This window comes from Diabrotica virgifera, chromosome 4, assembly GCF_917563875.1.
Source record: "Diabrotica virgifera virgifera chromosome 4, PGI_DIABVI_V3a".
NCBI classification, from domain to species: Eukaryota; Metazoa; Arthropoda; class Insecta; order Coleoptera; family Chrysomelidae; genus Diabrotica; species Diabrotica virgifera.
The window spans coordinates 119,786,552-119,811,570 of NC_065446.1; the positions used below are offsets into that span (position 1 = coordinate 119,786,552).

The following is a 25,019-nucleotide window of genomic DNA, read 5'->3' on the forward strand; positions in this document are numbered from 1 at the left end:
TTTAAACATATTAAACGTATCATGTTTTTCATTCAACTTTTCTAATTCCTTGCATTTATCCTCCATCCATTTTTCTTTAGCTACCTTTATTTTTTGTTTAATTAGTTTCTGTTTTTCTTTGTATTCTGTTTTGTTATATTTCAGTTTTCTTCTCTGCTCCATCAATTCCAGGATTTCATCAGTCATCCATTGTTGTTTTTTGTGCCTCTGCATCGTTGTTGTATATTTTTCCATTACTTTCCAGGTAAGATCTTTAAACGTGTTCCATATTTCTGTATTGTTTTCATTTGTTGAATTCTTTAGCTGATTATTCAGGTCATTTTCTATTAGCGTTTTGTTGGATGCTGATATATGTAATTTTGGTGTTTTGGGGCTTTCTTCGACTTTTTTGAGCTTCACTTGGATGTCAGCTATTAGAGGGTTATGGTCTGAACCGATATCTGCACCAGGATATGTCGTTGATCTCTTGACACCATTCTTAAATCTCTTGTTTACTAGAATATAATCTATCTGATTTCTAATTATACGAAGTGAGTTATCTCCTGGTCCCTTCCATGTATATAATCTTCTTTTGTGTAATTTGAACCATGTATTTGCGATTATCTATTTGCGAAAAAGATATTAAAAAACTTTTTCTGGCAGTCCATAACGCAGGACAAAATAAGGTATAGCTTTCTGAAACTAGAACTGTTGGTACCCCGTTTTGAACTCCGCTTTACCGTAATGCTAATTGCGATCGGTTCTTGGTAACAAAATATTTTATGTGATGGACGTTTAAATGTTGAACTTAGACTAAAATGACAATAACCTGGAAGTTTAATAATGACAAGCTGGGAAACCGGCAAAATTCGCTTCGCCCAATTCTGTGCTTCATTAGATTAATGCTGCCAATAACCGCTGTAAGAATGGACTTTATTATAAAGATATAATCATCATCTATAAAGCAATCTATCAAGCTAATCAGCATTCTATAAAGCAATCTCCACTGAGAAAAGAAGACATAGAATCAATTCTATCCATACACTGAAAGACAATCAAGGCCACATGATAATCTACGATAAAGAACTAACAGAAGAATGGAAAGGGTATTTCAGAGACCTTCTAAACATCATACAGGAAGAACAGCACAAAGAAGAGATCTATATAAGAGCAGACATGCCCGTCGAAAATCCCTCTTTTGAAGAAACCCGAAAGACTTTAAATAAGCTTAAAAATCACAAAGTGCAGCGTACGGACGAGATACCATTAGAATTTCTGAAATATGGTGGAGAAACATTACATCGCCAAATCCACCAATTAATAACACAGATATGGTTAGAAGAAAGGATACCAGCAAGATGGAAAGAAAACATCATAGTACCCATCCACAAAACAGGGGACAAAACAAAATGCGCGAATTACAGAGGAATTTCACTCTTAAACACGGCATATAAAATCCTCTCAAACATCATTCTTAGTAGGCTAACCCCTTATGCTGAAAATGTCCTAGGAAAATATCAAGCCGGTTTTAGGACAAACAGATCCACAATAGATCAAGTATTCACGCTGAGACAGCTTCTAGAAAAGGGTTGGGAGTATAACAGACCCATACACAATCTCTTTATAGACTTTCGACAGGCATATGACAGCGTAGAAAGAAGCCATGTATGGAATGAAATGGCGGAGTTCTCAATACCAAAGAAACTCATTCGGATGGCTAAAGTCTGTATAGAGGTTGGAATATCAAAAGCACGTGTAAATAATAAAATGTCTGACAGCTTTGAAATCAACAGTTGACTCAAACAAGGTGATGCGTTGTCTCCATTACTTTTTAACCTTGTATTAGAGAAAGCCATGAGGTCGGCCGAAATAAAAACAGAACTGCTATCGGTTCAAGGTCCCAAGTTATTACTAGCATACGCAGATGACATTGATCTCGTTGGAGACTCCATCCTATCCACAAAAGCCATTTTCAACAAGGTGGAAGGAGCAACAAGCGAAGTAGGGCTAAGGATTAATGAAGAGAAGACGAAATATATGTGTATAAATAAAACGACACGAAGAGACAGGATAGGACAAAATGTGTCGGTCAACACCTTCAATTTCGAAAGAGTACAACGTTTTAAGTATCTGGGGGCCGTAATCACAGCTGACAACGATGTTACTGGAGAAATAAAAGACAGAATTCAATTAGCAAATCGCTGTATATTCGCACTGGATAAGCTTATAAAATCAAAAAATCTTACAAGAAGTTCCAAGATCAAAATCTATAAATCCATCGCCAGACCTGTACTAACATACGGTTGCGAAACGTGGACCATGACCAAATCAAACGAAGAAAAGCTCAGACATTTTGAACGAAAAATACTTAGAAAAATTTTCGGACCTCACCACGACATTAACACAAATCAGTATAGGATCAGAACCAACTTCGAATTAAAAGAACTTTACAATGGCACCGATATTGTCCAAGAAATTAAATCACAGCTACTAAGATGGACAGGCCACGTACACAGACTTCATAGCGAGAGACTTGTAAGACTGGTATGGGAGAAGATTCCTACAGGCAAAAGACCACTCGGATGTCCCAGAATGCGATGGCGAGATAACATCCGAGTAGATCTCCGAAAAATTAACATTCCATTTGACCATAGGTTGATGGAAGACCGAACAAATTGGAAGAAAGTTGTACAGTCAGCCAGGACCCACCCAGGGTTGTAGCGCTACGTGATGATGATGATGTAATCATCATCTTCAGTGGTGCTACAGCTCTAGTTGGGCTTCGGCCTTACCTAGTCTATTTCGTCAGTTGTTTCTATTCATCGCCAACCGTTGACAATTTGCTGCGCCAATCTTCCCTGCCTCCTCGTCCACACTGTCCCTCCATCTCAGTATTGGTCTATATCTACTCATATTTCCTATGGTACCGCTAATAGGGTTCACTAGGGTGAGTAATTTTCATTTGCTCTTGGCACATGTCCAGCCAATCGAAGTTTACCTATTTTTTTGAAAGACATAAAAAGGTTTACTCCTTGTAAATTCGAAGTTATATCGCCTTCTCCAAATACCATTCTCACAGATTGCGCCCATTACTCTTCTTCCTTTCCAATGCAAGCAGACGATCTGCGTCTGTTTTGGAGATGGTATACGATGGACTTTGTTTTTTTTTTTATTTTTTGTTGAGATTTTGTTAAATTCCGTCAGTTTGTAACAGCAAGTTAACTTCAAAATTGCTTGAAAAATTTTGCTTGAATTTGAAAAAATAGGTAAAATGCAGGAAAATCTATTTGATTGTGATGGCAAACTGTAAAAAAAAATTTAAGGCACTCGTGGGAGTGCCGACAGAAGTGAGAACTTCTTATAGTAAATAAATTACGAACTCAATGCTTCTTCCTCATTCAAAAAGAAGTGCTACACGGATATCATATACGCGATGCGTATGCCCAATATTATTTATGTATACATACACATAATTTATATACGTACAAAATTTATTTCAGCGAAGTAATGACGGTCGCAAATTCAATAATTTTCCCATCCAAAAAATGCACAACGTCCCTAAAGAAATTTTGAATTCAAAAATTTATTCCGTCGAAGCGATGACGGTCGCTAACTTAATACTTTTCCCTATCCAAAAAGTGCACAAATTCCCTCAAGAAGCTTTCACTTCAAATATTTATTTCGTCGAAGCGATGATGGTCGCGATGACGGTCGCTAATTTAATAATTTTTCCCATCCAAAAGTGTACAACGTCCCTACAAAAATTTTCAATTCAAAAATTTATTTCGTCGAAGCGATGACGGTAGCTAATTTAATACTTTTTCCCAATCCAAAAAGGGCACAACGTCCCTCAAGAAGTTTTCACTTCAAATATTTATTTCGTCGAAGCGATGATGGTCGCGATGACGATCGCTAATTTAATACTTTTCCCATCCAAAAAGTGCACAACGTCCCTAAAGACATTTTCACTTCAAAAATTTATTTCGTCGAAGCGATGACGGTCGCGATGATGGTCGCTAATTTAATATTCTTTCCCCATCCAAAAAGTGCACAACGTCTCTCAAGAAGTTTTCACTTCAAAAATGTATTTCTTCGAAGCGATGACGGTCACGATGACTTTCGCTAATTCAATACTTTTTTCCCATCTAAAAAGTGCGCAACGTCCCTAAAGAAGTTTTCACTTCAAAAATTTATTTCTTCGAAGCGATGACGGTCGCGATGACGGTCGCCAATTTAATACATTTTCCCATCCAAAAAGTGCACAACGTCCCTAAAGAAGTTTTCACTTTAATAAATATACGTACAAAATTTATTTCTTCGAACAGATGACGGTCGCGAAATAAATCCTTTTTCCCCATCCAAAAATAGGTTTTACATTTATTTTAAATTTAAATAAGTACTTCTATACAAATTTATGTATATATACACATAATATAGATACGTACAAATTTTATTTCGCCAGAGAGATGACGGTCGGGATTACGGTTGCGAAATAAATCCTTTTTCCCCATCCTAAAATACGTTTTACATTTATTTTAAATTTAAATACTTCTATACAATTTATATATTGTACATACAAATAATATATAGCATAAGCGATGACGGTCGCCATGACGGTCGCGAATTCAATGCTTTTTCCCCTATCCAAAAATCGCACAACGTCCCTAAAGAAGTTTTCGCTTCAATAATAATTGTAAATAGTTATATACATAATAAAAGCAAAATATTAAATACACACAACTATTAAACCCAAAGTAAACTGGAGTCAGATCATCTTTAGTCGAGGCTATAAATGTGAAGTCGGATAAAATTTGAAATTGAAATTATATAAATTGAAAAATTTTAAATATTTCAAAAATGGTTTTCAAAAATTTCTCAAAAAGACTTACAGACGTATGACACCTGTTTAACATTTTAATGCATAACATTTTTTACGTACTTCTCGTGGGACTCATAAGACGATTTTTCTGATAATGTCTTTTCAAACAACTGTTCGCCGGTGCGAAAGAAGAATGATGTAACTGCAAAAAGCCAATTTTTTTTTAATATGGATAAATGGGGAGTAATCATCCAGGAGCATCGGTATGGCGTTTATTCTTACAATGATTACTTTAGTTTCATCCCCATTGGTTCGAATTTTATTATCTTAATTTAATTCCCCGATTTTCAACCCTATCTACAGTTGCGTCATTCTTGATCTTACAATTTTTTACATAAAAACGATTTTTAAATATTTAGTATGCCATTTATTCTTACAGCGATTGCTTTTATTTTCATCTTTATTGGTTCGAATTTCATTATCTTAATTTAGGCCCCCCATTTTCAACCCTCTTTACAGTTGCGTCATTATTCATCTGAAACAAGGTCCAAAATGGTGCGTATTTCAATAACGGCACAACTACCAAGTAGCGACTTAGCACATAGTTACAGTTCTGTTGCTTTTGTATCATCTGTAGGTACACAGTATTTTAGAAGTTAATTACGCAATAAACAGGAATTGACAAAATTTCCAATTAAGTCATTCTTATTCCGGATCGGCGTGTTGTTCTTAACTTTCACAAAATGAATGAAGCCTTTTTGTTCAACATCCCTATTTGTACTTATTGCAACAAATAAAGCTGTGCAATGTTCAAGCTTTAAGTAACGTTTACACGTATCCAGTAACTGGCGCCAGTCTCACTGGAACGCCAGTGACACGAAAAATAGACCATTTTTCTATTCGAGACAGCGCTGCTAGACAGCGCTGGACTGGCGCAAAAAGTGTTTACACGATGCCACTTCCATGCCAGCGCTGTCGTGTCAGTGCGACTGGTGCCAGTTACTGGATACGTATAAACGCGCTTTTATGCAGATTAGACTGAATTAGTTCTTTAAGTTCTTTATGTTATTCAAAAAATTATTTTATTTTTTTAGGTATGGCATTAGGCTGTGGGCTAATAGTATTGTACTGCCTGTTTGAAAATTTTTCTCCATGGATATTTTTGATCACTGCCATACCAACTATGATAACAGGCAGTAACACTACATTTTTTGCCATAGTACTATCCTACATATCCGATACTTCAACGAAGGAATCCAGAGGTATGAGGTGAGTTCCTTGTCTATTACCGGGCATAGGCATTTCCCATTATTCTTAATACCGTTCCTAGGTACTTAAACAATTGCTTTTCACAATCAGTTCACCATCCGAAGTTCACCATTATTTCACCATAATTTTATTTGTAGTAACTCTATCTTGAAATAAACATTGCATATACTCGGTTTTTGTAATAAATCTACTAATTTTACTACTATTTTTGCCCTGAATAAACTTTTTTTTTCATATATTAACATCGACCACTAAATTTTTGTAGTCCTCTCAGAGTTTTGGGTCTCATTTTGCATTTTTACTTAGATATCCAACACAATCAACTTATGTTACTGACTCAGAGTCTCACTAACTATTACCCCGCAGTCACACATTCAAGTACCTATATCTGCATTTTTGTCAAGAAATATTCATATTGGGAGCAATCTTATCCCCTTTTGTGTGTGATAATTTGATTTTCCTTCTTTTGAAAGAATGTTTAATAATCAGCATATCTAATGTTACTGCTAATCCCAGCATATCAGTTTCAGGTTCATTTCTAACTTCAAAGCCGACTCCTCCCTGTATTGCTTTATATTTTCCCTTAAATTTACCCACATGTGCATTAAAATTACTTCCTACTATGACTCCCTCTGATGAAATACTACTCAGTATGTCTCCTAATTATATAAAGAAATAATCTAGTGCTATACCACTGTCAAACTAGGAATACTGAGTCACACGAGTACCTTGTGGTTCTTTTTCTTCTTGTGCCACTCCTATCGGAGATTGGAAATCGTCAAGGCTATCCTGGCCCTGTTTACAGCTGACCTGAAGCTGTTGTTGTTCTGAAGCTATATCATTGTGGCATTTTTGTAATCAACTGTTCCAAATGGGAATTAAGGCACAATTTAAATTGTGGCTTATTTCCCATTTAGAATAGTTGAACTAAAGGTATTAATGGTGAAGCCAAACCACTCTCTCAAATTTCGCAACAATGACATTCTTCTACGGTCAGGATTCCATTTTCTGTGGTTACAATTACTAAACAAACCTCTTGTGATACTAAAATTAAGAAAAGAATGGGACAAGATAAGCAGGTGACAAAACAACTAAATTTGTAGCTGTGGAACACAAAAATTAAACAAGATACAAACATTAGTATCGACAAGACCATTGTCGAAAGCATCGCAAATTATGGAGCTGAGGTCTGGCAAAGAACATAATGTTTAAAAAAAGCTACTGTCAATGAAAATGAGATTTTACAGGCGTTGCTTCACACAGACACTTCACGACAAAATAAGAAATGACAAGATAGGGCAAGAATGGGTATAGAAAAACAATAATTATTGACACTATTGCATCAAATAGTTCGAGATGGTACGGACATGTAAGTCGTATAAATGGAGACAGATGGCGAAAGCAAGTAATGAAGTGAAAACCAGTGCAGAAAAAAAGCAGACGACGGCGATGCCCGACAAAGACGTAGCAAGAGGGCATAAAACAAAGTAAAAAAAAGATTATTTCGTTTTAATTCAATTCGAGTCTCTTGCCATCCTCTGACACCTGATGTCTCGGAATCTATTCCTTGTTAAAGAGGCTTTGCAAGAAGACTGAATTGGACCATAACGAAACGAAGAAGATGGTGCAAATAAGTATTAAAATATTTGCACCGGAGTATGGTTAGACTGTCCTCTAACGGGGAACGATGAAATGAGTGAAAAATAATTTCGACCACGAATCAAGTAATCTGTTAACCGAGGTACACAGTACCAAGCGGCGCCGCTAGGAGAACACTCCAATAATGCGTCGCAGATTACTTATATGAAACGTGGTCATTTTGTACTCTAATACAGAGTATGGTATGACAAGGAAGAAAAAAAATCGTTTCGTTTTGATTCAGTTCGAGTCTCTTGCCATCCTCTGACACCTGATGTTTCGAAATCTATTCCTTGTCAAAGAGGCTTTGCAAGAAGACTGAATTGGACCATAACGAAACAAAGAAGATGGATGCAAATATTGAAATCTGGTGCAAATATTAAAATATTTGCACCTGAGTATGGTTAGACTGTCCTCTAACGGGGAACGATGAAATGAGTGAAAAATAATTTCGACCACGAATCAAGTAATCTGTTAACCGAGGTACACAGTACCAAGCGGCGCCTCTAGGAGTATTGTGTACCTCGGTTAACAGATTACTTAATTCGTGGTCGAAATTATTTATCACCATCTTCTTTGTTTCGTTATGGTCCAATTCAGTCTTCTTGCAAAGCCTCTTTGACAAGGAATATATTTCGAAACATCAGGTGTCAGAGGATGGCAAGAGACTCGAATTGAATCAAAACGAAACGATTTTTTTTCTTTCTTGTCATACCATACTCTGTATTAGAGTACAAAATGACCAAGTTTGTACCTCGGTTTACAGATTACTTGATTCGTGGTCGAAATTATTTTTCACTCATTTGAACGAAATAGAAAGAGTTGAAATAAAATAGGATGAGAGAAACGGCCATAAGTGATTATACTACTATGTACTTCGACTTTTCTTTCATTATCTTTACCATTTTAATGTCATAGTGGGGGGTATATTTCGTGGTACTACTGTAAAATGTTCTTAAAACTTATAAAATAGTATTGGCAGACATAATATTGATAGACATACGACGCCTTCTCAGTCCGAGTCCTAGCGTTAGTCTCCATTTGTCCATATCTTCCCATAGATCCTCTTTAAAATTCCTCTCCCGCATCTCTTAATCGATACCCTCTCGCCAACGTCTACGTCTTCTTCTCTTTCTTTTTCTCTTTCGCTTTGCATTGGATTCCCATTTTAGAGAATTCATTTTGGCAGTCACTCCTCAGCCGTTCTGTGCACATGGCCAAACCAGACTAATTGTTTTGTTTTAACATGGTTGCTAATGTATCTTTTAGGATACTGTTATACAGATTTCTCTCTCATGATTTCTGTTATGATGTTTGTTACTATTTGTGTCTTAACTTTTCAGATGAACGTCGTCAGAAATCATTTTAGGGTATGTTAAGCATTTTCTATGTTTCATTATTTATTAGTCATACTCTCGATCGGTAGGTAAATGTCTCATGTTGGCAATAATTCTTGTTTTCTAGATATTTTCTGCTACTTCGACTTTTCTGAATATTTTTTCTCTCTGAATTCACGTTAAATGGGCCGCATTCATGTTGAGATCGGTATCGATACATGTATCACGACAAGTTGCGATACAGCATCATGGAATTTTTATCTGTTTCACGACAGTAATGCAGGCGGTGATAGAGTTGTAGGCGACGAAGATAGACAGTTGTGACACTGACACAGCGATACTGAGAGAACCAAATACACTATGAGATTTTTATGGTGATACTGATACTTCGACATGTACTTTGTATCGATGCAGATCTCAACGTGAATGGGGGCCTTATGATCGGTATCGATACTGTAACAAATAGAAAAACTTCTGTTGGAGTGGAAGTAAAGAGAAAGATATACTCCTACAGAAGTAAGGAAAAAAGAAAGACAACTGTATGCTAATGGGACAAAAAATGAAAAGAGCTTCTCGTTGAGGAATCCGAAGTAACAAAAATACTAAGAAAAAGCTGAAGTAATATGTATGGGGAAATAATGATAATGATGATTAAGTTGAGGAAAGGGGAATTAAAAGGGATAGAAGTAGAAGTATGAAGAGACAGAGGCAAACTAAATGGAGTTGGCTAGCAAGAGATGCAAGAGAACCACTTGACATTCAAGGATGGATACGGCTCGTTTGCATGCCTGTCGAAGAACAGTAGCTCAAAGTAGATAATGATGATGACTAGAAAAGGTATATAGGTACTAAGATAAGAATAATGTTCTGAAAATAAATAAAGGAGAATAATTGCTAAATAAGAACAAATTAAATAACACTAACAAATCATGGGCGCCAGGAAAATGATTTTCGATCATTCTCCCTGTCAAATATTAGATAAATATATTAAATCAGTAAACATGAAATGAAGGAATAATAAAAATAAATGATATACAAAATAAGTAAGTCTTTATTAAAAAATAACTACTAGATTTTTAACAATCTCTGAGTTAGATCAAATTTAATATTATGTGACTCTGACATGAAAAAAGTTATCGTTAAACATGATATATCATATAACAGCAGTCCTGTTATATGTATGTACAAAAAGATATACCTGTTACTTACATATCGTCGCCTCAAAGCAACAGTAGGATACGTAAAATAATGTAGTTTCGAGAAAAACGCAATTGAAAATTTTAAGAAATTTCAGTAATTAATAACTTTTTTATATTTGAATGGATTTACATGGAATTTGGTTTGAGTACCTAACTTTACATGCGTCACATAACAATTTATATTAATTTATAAAAAGTGAAAAATAATTGGAAAAAAAGTTAGTTGAACAATATCCCTTCGTTGGCTCAGTGTAGATGGTCTTTAAGTTGTGATGGAAACACCAAATAATAGTAGCAGAGTTTATTGATGAGACTTACACTATGGATGTTGACCCGGGGTACTTTGAGTAGAGACTTAAATGATGAGCGTTGAAGACAATCACTCGCGTTAATGAATTAATAATAATTGAATTTCTAGACAAGAGATCTTAGTTTTATATAAGTTTAAATTGGGTCAATGTAAACACGGGCCCCGCGTGATTTTGTGTATCTAATTAAGGTAAATTGTTTATCTTATGTCAGCAACTTTTGGCTGATGTCCAAATTATATTATTGATAATTGACCAAATGTGTATGTAATTTAATTAATTACGTGTGTGTGTTTAATAACAAATAAATGCATTCGATCTACTGGGTGATAAAATGATACTGTCCAATTTCGGATATGAATACTGAATATTTGATATTGGACATACTGCGGAATCGGGCAAAAACTGGCCCAAGTGTCAATAAGTACTCAAAGTTTACATATAAGTATTACATAAAATAGTCAAATTCAAACATGTTAATAAATAAATAGTTTAAGAATAATCAACAATCTTCCAACCGTACTCTAGCTATCAATGTCCGACTCTATCTCTAGATTAAAATTAGGGCAATTGGATGAAAATGTGGAGAGTGGGATCGGCCTTTGAAGTCGACGGTACATTGTTATGCCGATTACTACTTAATACAGGTACTTCCTGTTCGTTAGTCTGAGTATGTGGATTCCCTGAACGACATAGTCGTACAACAGGACGGTATTTCCATAACGTGAGTATCCCAATTATTACCATTATAGTGATGGTCCCGGTGGCTACAAAATAATGCCAATTGGATTCTGGAATCGATTGCCACTGCGTATGCGTCATTTCTTGTTCTAGACTTTCCTCCTCAAGTAACGCGTGACGTAGCTCTCCTCCTGGTATGTCCAGGTAGGTGTTTAGAGGCATGTTAAACCTGCGGGGTGTCCTCGCCACCAATTGGGCCACGGGAGTGATTGGCGCCTTCAGGTAGCTTGTTACCGCTCTCTCCATCCCACTGCTAGTGGGGAGTAATGTAATATTTTTCGTTTGGGCGATACATTTGGGTGAAAGTTTCAGGAATGTGACTCGTTCCAGTACTCTTTCGCTCCGATTTCCATCGCAAATAATGGATATGTGTATCGTGACTGGCGTGATAACGAGCCAGAGGTTGGGGGTACCCATCTTACTCCATTGAGCTGTCTGTATTGTCCTGGCTAACACTGGACATGTGCTATTCTTATATCGCTCATAAATTTCTTCAAGTATGCAGTTTGGTTGGTTATCCATGTTCCTTATAGCCGTTGGTGAGCACGCTATCTGCGTCTTTGTCAACAGTAAACATCTTTCCCTATCTTCTGCGGTCAATTCGAAGTAGTGCAGTGTGTTATAATCTACGACCAGTAGATTCCTTGGGGCGACAAATGTGCGTAACACCGACCCCTCAACGTTAAGTGGTATGGCCGTGACTTTCAGCATGCTGTACTTAATTTTCCCTGTCACTATGAAATAGCCGATGACTGTTATATATCTGTCGTCATGACTGACTTCTGTTTCTATAATGGGCTGTCGTCGTATTTCGACCCCTTGTGGCAGTATCTGCCCTGCTTTCTCTATCAATTTGGTTATCTCACCCGGTTTCACTATATCAATGAAGTGTCCGTGGTTATAGTGAAGGTTTAATATTCCCTCGTAAAATTGAGTATATTCGTTTATGAATTCCATAACTTGCAACGCTATCGTTTGTATTCGCAACGTGCTATATTCGGTTTCTAGTCTCTGTGCTTTGTCTTCTACTTCGTTAAGTCCTTTAGATATTTCTTGTAGGCCTGTGATTAGTGCTTTGTTAAACTTGTTCATTTGCTCGTTTATCCTGTTCTCTGTGTGATTGATTGATGTTATTGTTTCTAACATTATCTTCGCTTGATGCTGTGATCCCTTTATTAGCTCCTTTTGGTTATTGTCTAATGCTTCAATGTTACTGTAGGCTTCGTCATTGACTCCAAATACTGAGGTTAATATTGTTCCTAATATTCCTCTTCTTTCCCTTGCTTTTATTTCTACTGTCAACCCCTCGCTTACTGATTCCGCCTTTCTTTGTCCTTCCTCTAACTTCCCTATTATATCCTTACAATTCACGATTTTTATATCCTGACACAGTTCTCGTACTCCTTGTATCATATTTCCTATTAGTTGGTGCTCTGTTCGAATTCTTCCCTTTTCTAGTAACACCTTTATTCGAAATGTTCCCCGGTCTATAACGACCTCTCCAAGATCTTCTGTGAAAAATCCTGGTTCCGGATTATATATTTTATACGGTTCTGCCTTTATGGGTTTTAACATCGTTAAAAACATTATAGCTACTAGTATTTTCTTCCATCTTAGTGCTGCTGCCTTCTTCGGCTTTTCCTGTTTCTCTTCTTCCAGTCGTATTAGTTTATGTATGGGTCTTTTTGTCAGTTTCCCGTTCGCCTTTCTCACTGTTACGACTCTGGTTAGTCCCTCCGCTCCAGGGTGTGTTTCTGTTACCCTCGCTAATGGCCATCTGCCTGGAGGTGTATCTTCTTCTTTTATTATAACTATTTCTTCTTCTTTTATGTTAGAGTGCGCCTTATGCCATCTATTTCTCTGTTGTAATTGGTGCAGGTATTCCTGTTTCCAAATTTTCCAGAAGTCTCTTTTTATTTTCTCCAATAATCTCCACCTCGTCGGCATCTTCAAATAAGTCGTAAGCTCTTCTTCCCGATTTGGTGATATAATTTCTCTCCCTATAAGGAAGTGAGCTGGTGTCAGGGCTATTTTCCCTTCAGGGTCTTCTGATGACCCACATAATGGTCTCGAGTTCATACATGCTTCTATTTGTGTCAGCACCGTACTCAATTCTTCATATGTTAGAACTGTTTCCCCGATGATTCTTTTCAAGTGATATTTCATTATCCGCACTGCGCTCTCCCATAGTCCTCCGAAATGTGGTGCATATGCAGGTATGACATGCCATTGGGTACCTAGTGCCAGTAATCCTTTTTTATCTCGTCATCTATTTTTTGATTTTCTTTTTTCAACAAATTTGCTGTTCCTACGAATGTGGTTCCGTTATCGCTGTATACGTTGTTGCACTGTCCTCTGCGTGCCGTAAATCTCTTGAACGCCGCGATGAATGCATCCGTAGACATATCGCTTACTACTTCGAGGTGTACTGCCTTCGTTGACAGACACACAAATACTGAGATGTAGCCCTTATAGCTCCTCTGTCCTCTGCCTCTCGTGGTACTTATTTTTATTGGCCCGGCATAATCTATCCCTGTGTTAGTAAAGGGATGACTCGGGTTCACTCTGTCTTTCGGTAGATCTCCCATTAATTGTTGTGCTGCTTGGCTTTTATACCTCCTGCACCTTAAGCATTTTGCTAGATGATCTTTCACGGTTCTTCTGCCGTTGATTATCCAGTATTTCCTTTTTATATACTGTAGTGTTTGTTGTAATCCGCTATGTAGATTTTTTGCGTGACTATCTGCTATAAGTAACTTTGTTAATGCACTATCCTTTGGCAAAATTATCGGATGTTTTTCTCCGTACTTTAGATTCGTGTGTCTCCGGTGACTCTTAGAATTCCTTGTCTATCCAGGAATGGTACCAGTGACGCTAATTTATTTTTCTTGTCTAACTGCTGTTTCTTCTCCAGCTTCTTTATTTCTTGTTTGAAGTAGGCGTGCTGTGTGTGCTTTATCACCTTTAATAGCGTTTCCTCTAATTCTTGGACTGTCAGCTGACTTTGTCCACATACTTTTTTCTGCATTTGTCTGCAAATCTCCTACAGTATGCAAGTACTCTTCTCATTCTTTCTAAATTTGAGAATCTCTCGCATATGTCCTCCTTTATCGTTGTCGTGTGCACCGTTATTTTCGTTTTGACTTCCTCCTCATTTGTCTCTGGTATTTCTTCTGATTCCTGCGTTAAAGTTTTGTTACTAGTCAGCCAAGTTGGTCCCTTCCACCATAGCTCTGCTTCTAATAATTCTGATGCGGTACTTCCACGTGAGAGGATGTCCGCTGGGTTTTCCTTCGTATCTACCTTATGCCAATTTTTCGGTCCTATAACGCCTCTTATTTCCTCTACTCTGTTGGCGACGAACATTTTCCACCTTTTTGATGATCCCCTTATCCAAGCCAGGGTTATCATTGAGTCTAACCATGCATATACCTCAATGTTTTCCCTATTCAATGCTTGTAGGGTTTTCTTCATTAAATTTGCTAATAGCACCGCGGCACACAACTCGAGCCTCGGTAATGTCGTTTTTCCTTTCAATGGTGCGACTTTCGATTTTGCTATCATTAGATTCGTTTTGATTTCTGGGCCTAACACCCTTGAGTAGATTACCGCTCCATATCCTTTCATAGATGCATCTGCAAATCCATGTAGTTCTACTTTGTTTGTCTTGCTTAAGTTGTTCCACCTGGGCAATGTTATTTTCTCCAGATTTACTAATTGCGCCTGGTATGTATTCCACCTGCTTTGTTGGTTGCTAGTTAATTCTTTATCCCAACTGGTTTTTTGCTCCCATAATTCCTGTATGAACATTTTCGCCTGAATTACTACAGGTGCTATCCACCCTAGTGGGTCGTATAGTTTTGCTACTTCTGACAGTACGTGTCTTTTCGTTATTTTCTTTGCTGTCGTTATCCCTATTTTGAATGTAATTATATCTTCTTTCGGGGACCAGTGTATTCCTAACGTTTTCCGTACTTCTTCTTGTTTGAATGCCTTGGAGTCTACGTTCCTCATTTCCTCCGGTACGTTCTCCATTATTTTTTCTTCGTTGCTCAACCATTTTCTGAGAATGAAACCTCCTTTTCTGAACAGTTGTATTAATTTCTTTTGGGCTATTTCTGCTTCCTGCACTGTCTCCGCTCCTCCTAGTATATCGTCTACATACATGTTTTCTTTTACAATTTTCGATGCCAACGGGAACCTCGCTCCTTCGTCTTCTTGTAATTGCTGTATTGTTCTCAACGCTAAAAATGGTGCTGCGGCCGTGCCGTATGTCACCGTCGTTAAGTTATATTCTTGTATTGGGTCCTTTGTGTCCTTTCTCCACAAAATTTTTTGATATTTTTGGTCTTCTTCTGCCATTCTGATTTGTCTAAACTTTTTTTCCAAATCCGCTGAGTATGCTATCTTATTGGATCTCCATCGTAATAGTATATTTGTCAAATCTTGTTGTAATTTCGGCCCTGTGTGCATAATATCATTCAGGCTTACTGCCGATGAGCTTTTACTTGATGCATCAAACACGGCTCTTATTTTCGTTGTAGTACTGTCCTCTTTTCTCACTGGATGATGAGGTAGGTAGTACCCATCTCCCTGGTTTTCTGCTATTACCATATGACCTTGGTTTTCATAATCTTCCATGAATTGTCTGTAATTCGCTTCTAACTGTTTGTCTTTTGCAAACTTCCTTTCTAGTTGCATCAATCTGGCGAATGCCTGCTGCTTAGATTCTCCTATCTTTGTTATGTCTTCCTTAAACGGAATTCTCACTTCGTATCTCCCGTCTTCATCTCTTTTTACTGTCTGTCGATACCTTTCTTCACATTCTTGTTCTTCTACTGATAAACTTGTTTCCTGATTTACTTCTTCTAATTCCCAGAATTTCTTTATTTGTATGTCCATCTCTTGTCTGGATATCATACAGCATACTTCTGCTTTTGTAGTCTCCTTCTCTCGTGCTATCCCCGAAACTATCCATCCTAGTTTGGTGTTTTGACTCAGGAGTCCATTACTTATTCTGTGCATCCCTTCTGTCAATATGTAACTGTATTCTTTTACTCCTAGTAGTAAGTCTATTTTCCCTACCTTGTAATATCTTGGATCTGCCAGTATTGCATTTTTCTCGTTATAGTCCGGTAGAATTATATCCTGTTCCGGTAAATTCCTTGTTATCTTCGGTAATACTAGTGCTTCTATTTCCATCTCGAAGTCACTTTCGTAATGAGTTTCGATTAAAAGTTTCATACTCCAATTGGCTGTTTTTTCTCCTGACGAGCCTATCCCGGATATGGTCGCCTGTATGGGCTTCCTTGTTGTTCCTAGCGTCGTCGCAGCTTGTTCCGTTATAAATGCGCATTGTGACCCTTGGTCGATTAATGCTCTCATTATGTGTGAATCTCCTTTCGCATCTCTTATGCGTACAACAGCTGTCGCTAGTAATGCTTCACCTTCCTTATGGCTTGCACAGTTTACTGAATTCTGCCCTCTTTGGTGGTCGTTGATATTCCTATGCCCATTGGTATCTTGTGTATTTTCTCGCCTTCCGTTATTTTGTTCTCTGGCGTTGTATGGATTATTATTTCCTCCTCTGTACCTATTAGCTTGATACCCGTTTCTTCTATTATTCGAATCTCTTCCATTTCTTTCTTGTGTTTGTTCTCCTTTCGTTTCATTGGAGTTTCTTTTGTTGCCTGTGGTTCCTTTCTCATAATGCGACATATGGTGATGGTCTCCGCCACAGTGTCTGCACCTATATTGTACATAACATTGTTTTTCTTTTTTATGTGCTAGGCAGTTTGCACACAATCCTTTTTCTTTTATCATCCTGTTTCGGTCTCTTACATTGAGTTCCTGAAATTCTCTGCAGTTCGGTACTCCGTGATCTCCGTTGCATATCACGCAACGTGTTCTTGGTTTCCTCCTAGATCCTCCTTGCTTCTCTTGTCTTTTTTCTGACTCCAGCAGTTCCAGTGTCTGGAATCTTCGCTGTAAGAATGTTTGTGTCGATTTGTACGTCGGTATCTCTCTACTGTCTCCAACGTGGTTTTCGTACAGCCTCCTGGTTTCATTGTCCCATTTAGTTATGATAATTCGGGCTACCAATGGGCTCCACGCTTCCGTGTCTGTTCCTAACCCTCCTATGGCTTCCAGACTTTCGTGGAAGGTGTCATGTAGTGATTTCAATGCTCTAGCAGAAGATTCCTTTACTTCCTGTGCTAGTAGCATCCTGTCTATCAATTTAAACAATATCATCCTTGGATTCTCATATCTATCTTTTAGCATGTTCCAGGCCACTTCGTAGTTGGCCTCGGATATGTTTAAGTGTTGTATCATTCTGTTGGCTTCCCCTCTTAGTTGAGTTTTTAGGTACTGCATTTTTTCTGCGTTTGATAACTGGTCGTTTTCATGTATTACTTTTGTAAACAGATCGTGGAAAGTTCTCCACGTTTCATACCTGCCTTCATACACAGGGATTTTTACCTGCGGTAATGTCACACCGTCCCTCCTCTGTGTGCTTTCTGGCCGTTGCATTCCTGGCCTTATTTTCTTCAAGGTTTCCCTGACTCTCATCTTTAGTTGATTTATTCTCTCTACTTCTCCATTATCTATAGCGTCTAGTTCCTCATTTACTGCTGCTTCAATTATTAGTGTATTCACCTTTTCCATGTATTCTCTTAACTCTGACTGCAGCTCTTCATCCTCCTGCAAATCTTGTTCATTTTCTGGCCGTAATAATTCCTCGATTCTTTGCTTCCTTATCTGTATCTCCTTTACTTTCGGTGCTTTTCCTCTTTTCAGCACCCTTCCATATTCTTCCAACAGGGTTTTCCCCTCAATATATGTCTTAAATACCTGATCATGGTATTTTGTTTCAAAATATTTTTCTTTCGTTATACCTCCTTCTAGCAGCTTTTCGTGGTTATTCAGAAATTTTGCCCAATATTCTTCTAATTTTTCCTGCCTATCCCGGATGTATTGTTGAGTCCTCCGAGATTGAGAATCCTTTTTAGTATTTGAAACTAGTTTCGCTAATTCTGCTCCTATCTCCGCTTGCTTAACGTATACACTTTCCATGGTTATTTTTATAAAATTTTAAATTCAGCGGTAAATATATTAAACAATATGAACTGTATTTTGCAATGTACTTAAATATGCCTATAATGTCTGGCTAATTGGCTAGTCCAAGGCCATCAAATTCACACAAAAAAAAATATCTGCTTATTAACAATTATATTTATTTACTATACCTGTACTATCACGCTCTCTTGTAAGCCAGAATGTATATAAATAAAAATGTAATTGTATGCCCTTGTCAAGTTTGCAATTTTTCAACGTTACCGTAGGTCGCTTGCCTGACTAAGTGATTTCTGTTTGTAAATAAACTGAATAGTATTACGATTTCACTAACGCTAAAATTGAAATTCTTTGGTTGGATAATTTAATGAACCTTTGTATTTATAAAAGATCTGTAAATGATATATGTAATATTAATACTGGAATCTTATTCAAATTTGGCAATTAGATATCTATGTTATTACTTTTTACAGAAATAGGTAAAATATTTTCATTTTCTAAAATAGTGAAAATTTAACTGAAATTATTATATAGAGTGGACTTTTATCGTTCTATAAATTACGTAGTATTTTAATTTTTTCGAAATAAAGTATTTAATTGAAATTAAAGCAAGCTATATGTTTATGAACGTTTCTTTTTTTTCAAATTATTTTTCAAATATATTTTTGTCTCTGCATTATTTATATGGTATACATTCTAAAGTACATTATTTTACTATTGATAGAGTGGAGAGTGTTGTTCTAGATTGTTGAATTATAATAAAAATACAAACTTGTTAAATTGTACGAATGTAACAGTTGGAAGATTTTGTAATTATTCAAAAACTTACGGTTTTTTTTTGTTTTCTTAGACGTCTAGGGTCCCTCGCTTCTGGTAGGCTCTGCAATCGGCTCTCGGCTATGGTACTGCTCTTAGCTCTGCAATCGGCTCTCGGCTTTGGTACTGCTCTTAGCTCTGCAATCGGCTCTCGGCTTTGGTACTGCTCTTAGCTCTGCAATCGGCTCTCGGCTATGGTACTGCTCTTAGCTCTGCAATCGGCTCTCGGCTTTGGTACTGCTCTTAGCTCTGCAATCGGCTCTCGGCTTTGGTACTGCTCTTAGCTCTGCAATCGGCTCTCGGCTATGGTACTGCTCTTAGCTCTGCAATCGGCTCTCGGCTTTGGTACTGCTCTTAGCTCTGCAATCGGCTCTCGGCTATGGTACTGCTCTGCAATCGGCTCTCGGCTTTGGTACTGCTCTTAGCTCTGCAATCGGCTCTCGGCTTTGGTACTGCTCTTAGCTCTGCAATCGGCTCTCGGCTATGGTACTGCTCTTAGCTCTGCAATCGGCTCTCGTTCTCCCGGGTCTAGTGGTCTCTATCTGCTACTGAGGGTGTTGCTGGTGTGGACTGTATAGGCTTTCTCAAACTTCCTTGAAGTATTCTTTTTCTCGATAGGACCATGAACAATATCCCTTCGTTGGCTCAGTGTAGATGGTCTTTAAGTTGTGATGGAAACACCAAATAATAGTAGCAGAGTTTATTGATGAGACTTACACTATGGATGTTGACCCGGGGTACTTTGAGTAGAGATTTAAATGATGAGCGTTGAAGACACTCACTCGCGTTAATGAATTAATAATAATTGAATTTCTAGACAAGAGATCTTAGTTTTATATAAGTTTAAATTGGGTCAATGTAAACACGGGCCCCGCGTGATTTTGTGTATCTAATTAAGGTAAATTTAAATTGTTTATCTTATGTCAGCAACTTTTGGCTGATGTCCAAATTATATTATTGATAATTGACCAAATGTGTATGTAATTTAATTAATTACGTGTGTGTGTTTAATAACAAATAAATGCATTCGATCTACTGGGTGATAAAATGATACTGTCCAATTTCGGATATGAATACTGAATATTTGATATTGGACATTAGTTGTCCTACTGTTGCCCTCAAAGATAATCTGTTTTTTAACGATATCTGTAAATTTCTGTTATATAAACTTATATTGCACTAAAGTTTTGTTTAAAACTTTACACATTTCAATACAAAAAACAAAACAATTTTGCTGTTCAAGCATGTTATTACATAAATTATAACATGAACATATTTGTTTTCCAAAAATTTAAAAGTTTGACAAGATAATAAACAAAATAATATTAAAAAATCATCAGAATCAGTTTTGGTAATAGCGGATGCTGAAAATTGTGAAAGTAAAAACTTCTTGCATCTTCTTAAATCAGCCCGAAATTTCTAAAGGGGAATTTATCATGAATTTAACTTAGGTACCTTTTTCCTGTGCTTGATAAATTCCAGATAACAACTCAGAATCAGTATTATTTTTGTTCGCTAAATACACTAAATACTGACTTCTTCTAGATACACATAATTTTTAGAATTTGAATTGGCTGAATTATTCATTTTTACTCTTAACATACACCTTTTAACATCAGTGTAATAGAACTATTGTTTAAATTACTGAAGATAAAATTGTGACCGCAAGCTGGATGATATAAACACAGACATAATCGCAACTCAGCAATAACTACATGGCATCATGGCAACAGTAGGATATGCAGGGCCGTGCCGTGCTATGATGCGGTGAGGCAGCCGCATCAGGCGGCATCACAAGGGGGGCGGCATAATTAGTAAAATCTAATATAATAATGGATAATTCAACACAAGAGAAGTTTGGAAAGAATTAGACTTTTGGCCTCACAATGTTTTGCTTTTTGTGGAACAACTGATCATTTATTTCAAACTAATAATGGAAGTAATGATCCAGTAATGGAAGAACAGAATAGTTCAACGAGAATCTTGAGATACATAGTTTGTGACTTATTTAAGCAGCAATTGATAAGTTTAATGGGTACCCCAGATGTAAGTCATATTGAATAGCTCGCATTTACGATAAGAGTTGTCGCTTTTTATTCTTGTCAGAATAAATATAATATCGAAGAATTTTTTATTGCTTTTTTAAAGCTAGTGATTCAACCAGTGAACGTTTAACAGAACAGAAGGTTTAACTTATTTTGACAAATTGGAAAAAGTTAGGTCTTGAGTTAAAATGGCTTAGAGGACAAGGCTATTGGTCCAAGAGCTGTGAGACATTTTTGAGTAGGTATTTTAGGCAACCTGAAAATTTTTCAGGGGACTCTTCCATGATAGCCTAATACAAAAATGCCGGTCTGGCTGGAGGGTAGCGGTTATTTTCCCCAAAAATCCCCCCCAAAGTTAAAAAAAGGGTAAAAATTGCTATTACAAAAAATATCAGTGACGTGACTTTAAAGTAAATTTAAATATTCAAATATAAAGAAAATAAACACGCCAGACGATTTGAGGGCGATTTTAACTCTGCAAGATACTTGCATGGTCGTCCCAGGATTATTTTCAGGGGATGCATCTGAACTTCAGAAGATTTCATCTGAATCTGTACATACTATTAACGAGTATAAAATATACAACTATACATACATAGCTATGTATATTTCTGCCGGAGAGGAAGGTGCAATTGTTATTTTGACAGGGTATTTTTTAATATTAAAAAAAATATTCTAAAAAGACAGGATTTTGGTGAAATTTTCCAACTGCCATGTCATCAAACAAATTACCCGTGCATATAAATGAAAAGCGCTATAGGTAAGCTGCACTGTGAGAAAGGGCGTATACCGATAGCTGTTTGCGTCCTCTGTTCTAGCGGAGCGAGTCCGTTTGCTCGAGAAAAATCACGTGACCTGGCAATACCCATGTTGTTGTGCCTCGAAACGTTAGAGTAATTATTATATATTATAGTTTTTAAGTAACTTTTTCTTAATAAAAAAAAATAATACGTACTATACAATAGATTTTGCAAATATGATAGAAAAAGACAAATTTATTATTATAAATATATAGGTAAAAAAGTATAAAACTATAAGCTAAGTAAATTCGGTGTCCGAATCTTGTACTTCTTCTTCAAACTCCTCATCTGAGCTTAAATATTCATTCTCTTCTTCTTCCTCAGACTCGTCAGTCGAAGCCTGCACAATCACGGGCGCATCTGAAGAAAGACTTGCCATTGTTGAGATGTGGTGTTATCGAATAATGTAAAAAATATCATGGACACAACACGTAGCAAAGACAGAAACATTAAGAAAGATGAAAAAAGAAAAAGAAATACTCAACACTATGAAGGAAAAAATGAGCTACTTTGGTCATATACTAAGAAATAAAAAACCTGATGTGATTGGTTAAATAAGGAAAAGTATTAAGTAATGGTTATATTATAAGTAAGAATACGTAGCAACTCAATTAATTAATCACTAATTAATTTTTAATTAACTCTAAATACAGTGCGTCCATAAAGTAACGCATAAATTCATTATTTCATAAACCGACAACTTTCGCGAAAAATCCCGAAACAGGGCGATTTTTATTTTTAATTTCCGATTTGTTGGCATATATATCATACTAGTGACGTCATCCATCTGGACGTGATGACGTAATCGATGATTTTTTTAAATGAAAATATGGGTCATGTGATAACTCAGGTGAAAGGGTATTCAATTCTCTATTCACTAATGTAAACATTAACATAATTATTTATACAGGGTGTGCAAAAAAACATTTTTTTAATTAAAATAATTGAGACAGAAAGAAGAATGTATGTAATTTATTTAATTCAAAATGCGTTTTACTACTGTCAGAAAACAAAAAAAAATTTTATTTGACAAATAAACATTGATTTTCGCTTAAACGAAATGTTCAAACTGGCAAGAGGCAGGTGGGTGGCAGCTTTGACATTGAATTTAAGCGAAAAACAATATTTATTTGTCAAAAAAACATTTTTTCCTGTTTTCTGACAACATTAAAACGTATTTTGAATTAGATAAATTACATACGTTCTTCTTTTTGTCCCATTTATTTTAATTTAAAAAATGTTTTTTTGAACACCTTGTATAAATAATTATGTAAATGTTTACATTAGTGAATAGAGAATTGAATACCCTTTCAAATGAGCTATCACATGATCCATATTCTCATTTAAAAAATCATCGATTACGTCATCACGCCCAGATGGATGACGTCACTAGTATGATATATATGCCAAAAAATCGGAAATTAAAAATAAAAATCGACCTGTTTCGGGATTTTTCGCGAAAGTCGGCGGTTTACGAAATAATGAATTTATTCGTTACTTTATGGACGCACTGTATATATTACCACTATTTACAGATCAGGTAGAAGAGGAATCTGAGTCTCGAGGGCAGTCTGACGAAGAAAAAGAGAATGAATATTTAAGCTCAGATGAGGAGTTTGAAGAAGAAGTACAAGATTCGGACACAGAATTAATTTAGATTGTAGTTTTATACTTTTTTACCTATATATTTATAATAATAAATTTGTCTTTTTCTATAATATTTGCAAAATCTATTGTATAGTCCGTATTATTTTCCTTTAATTAAAAAAAGTTACTTACAACAACATGGGTATCGCCAGGTCACGTGATTTTTCTCGAGCGAACGGACTCGCTCAGTTACAACAGAGGACGCAAACAGCTATCGGTATACGCTCTTTCTCACACTGGTGCTTACCTATAGCGCTTTTCATTTATACTGCACGCGTAATTTGTTTGATCACATGGCAGTTGGAAAATTTCACCAAAAAAAACCTGTCTTTAAGAATATTTATTTTTAATATTAAAAAATACCCTGTTAAAATAACAATTGCACCTCCCTGTCCGGAAGGAATGTACAATGTACATAGCTATGCATGTATAGTTGTATATTTTATACTCGTTCATAGTATGTATAGATTCAGATGAAATCTTCTGAAGTTCAGATGCATCACTTGAAAATAATGCTGGGACGCCCATGCAAGTATCTTGCAGAGTTAAAATCGCCCTCAAATCGCCTGGCCTGTTTGTTTTTTTATATTTGAATATTTAAATTTACTTTAAAGTCACGTCAATGATATTTTTTGTAATAACAATTTTTACCCTTTTTTAAATTTGGGGGGGATTTTTGGGGAAAATAACCGCTACCCTTCAGCCAGACCGGCATTTTTGTATTAGGATATCATGGAAAAGTCACCTGAAAAATTTTCAGGTTGCCTAAAATACCTACTCAAAAATGTCTCACAGCTCTTATACTATATGATAACGTGGCCAATATGAAAGGAATAAGAAAGGGTGTGGAATATAGAATACCTACTTGAAAAATATCTGAGGACTCTTTACGTACCCTACGCATGCAACTCTTTAAAATTAGTCATAAATGACGCCGCATCTTCTTCTGCAGAAACAACCACCTTTTTTGTATTATGCAAGAACTGTATACATTTTTTCTGGTTCTATATACAAAGCGTTGGGAAGTTCTGAAAAAACATGTTTCACAACTAACTGTAAAACCCTTGAGTGCTACTAGATGGTCAAGTTGAATAGATGCCTTGAAATCAAGATTTCGATTTTGTGAAACAAACTTACGTGCATAGAAATCGGCCCACTTAAAAATTTGGTCATTTTCAATGTCTCATATTTCCTAAACCTGTTATCCAATTTAAGTGATTTTTTTAACCTCTTATAGCCTGATTCTTTAACAATACCACTGTAGAAATATTGTTGCTAAACAGGTAAATTTTCATTATATACCGGGTGTACCAATCAAACTGTGTTTTTTTCTCAAAGTTCGCAACA

The 25,019-nt window shown here is 36.4% G+C and overlaps 1 protein-coding gene across 5 annotated transcripts in view; it reads left to right on the forward strand.

The window, feature by feature from the left end:
- Positions 1 to 25,019, forward strand: part of LOC114331364 (proton-coupled folate transporter) — a 147,543-nt gene that overhangs the window by 79,274 nt on the left and 43,250 nt on the right. For all 5 annotated transcript variants that reach the window (XM_050649590.1, XM_050649589.1, XM_050649594.1 and 2 more), the window contains one exon: positions 5,893 to 6,067. In XM_050649590.1, coding sequence (XP_050505547.1) covers positions 5,893 to 6,067 — 175 coding nt within the window. The remainder of the gene's footprint in view (positions 1 to 5,892; positions 6,068 to 25,019) is intronic.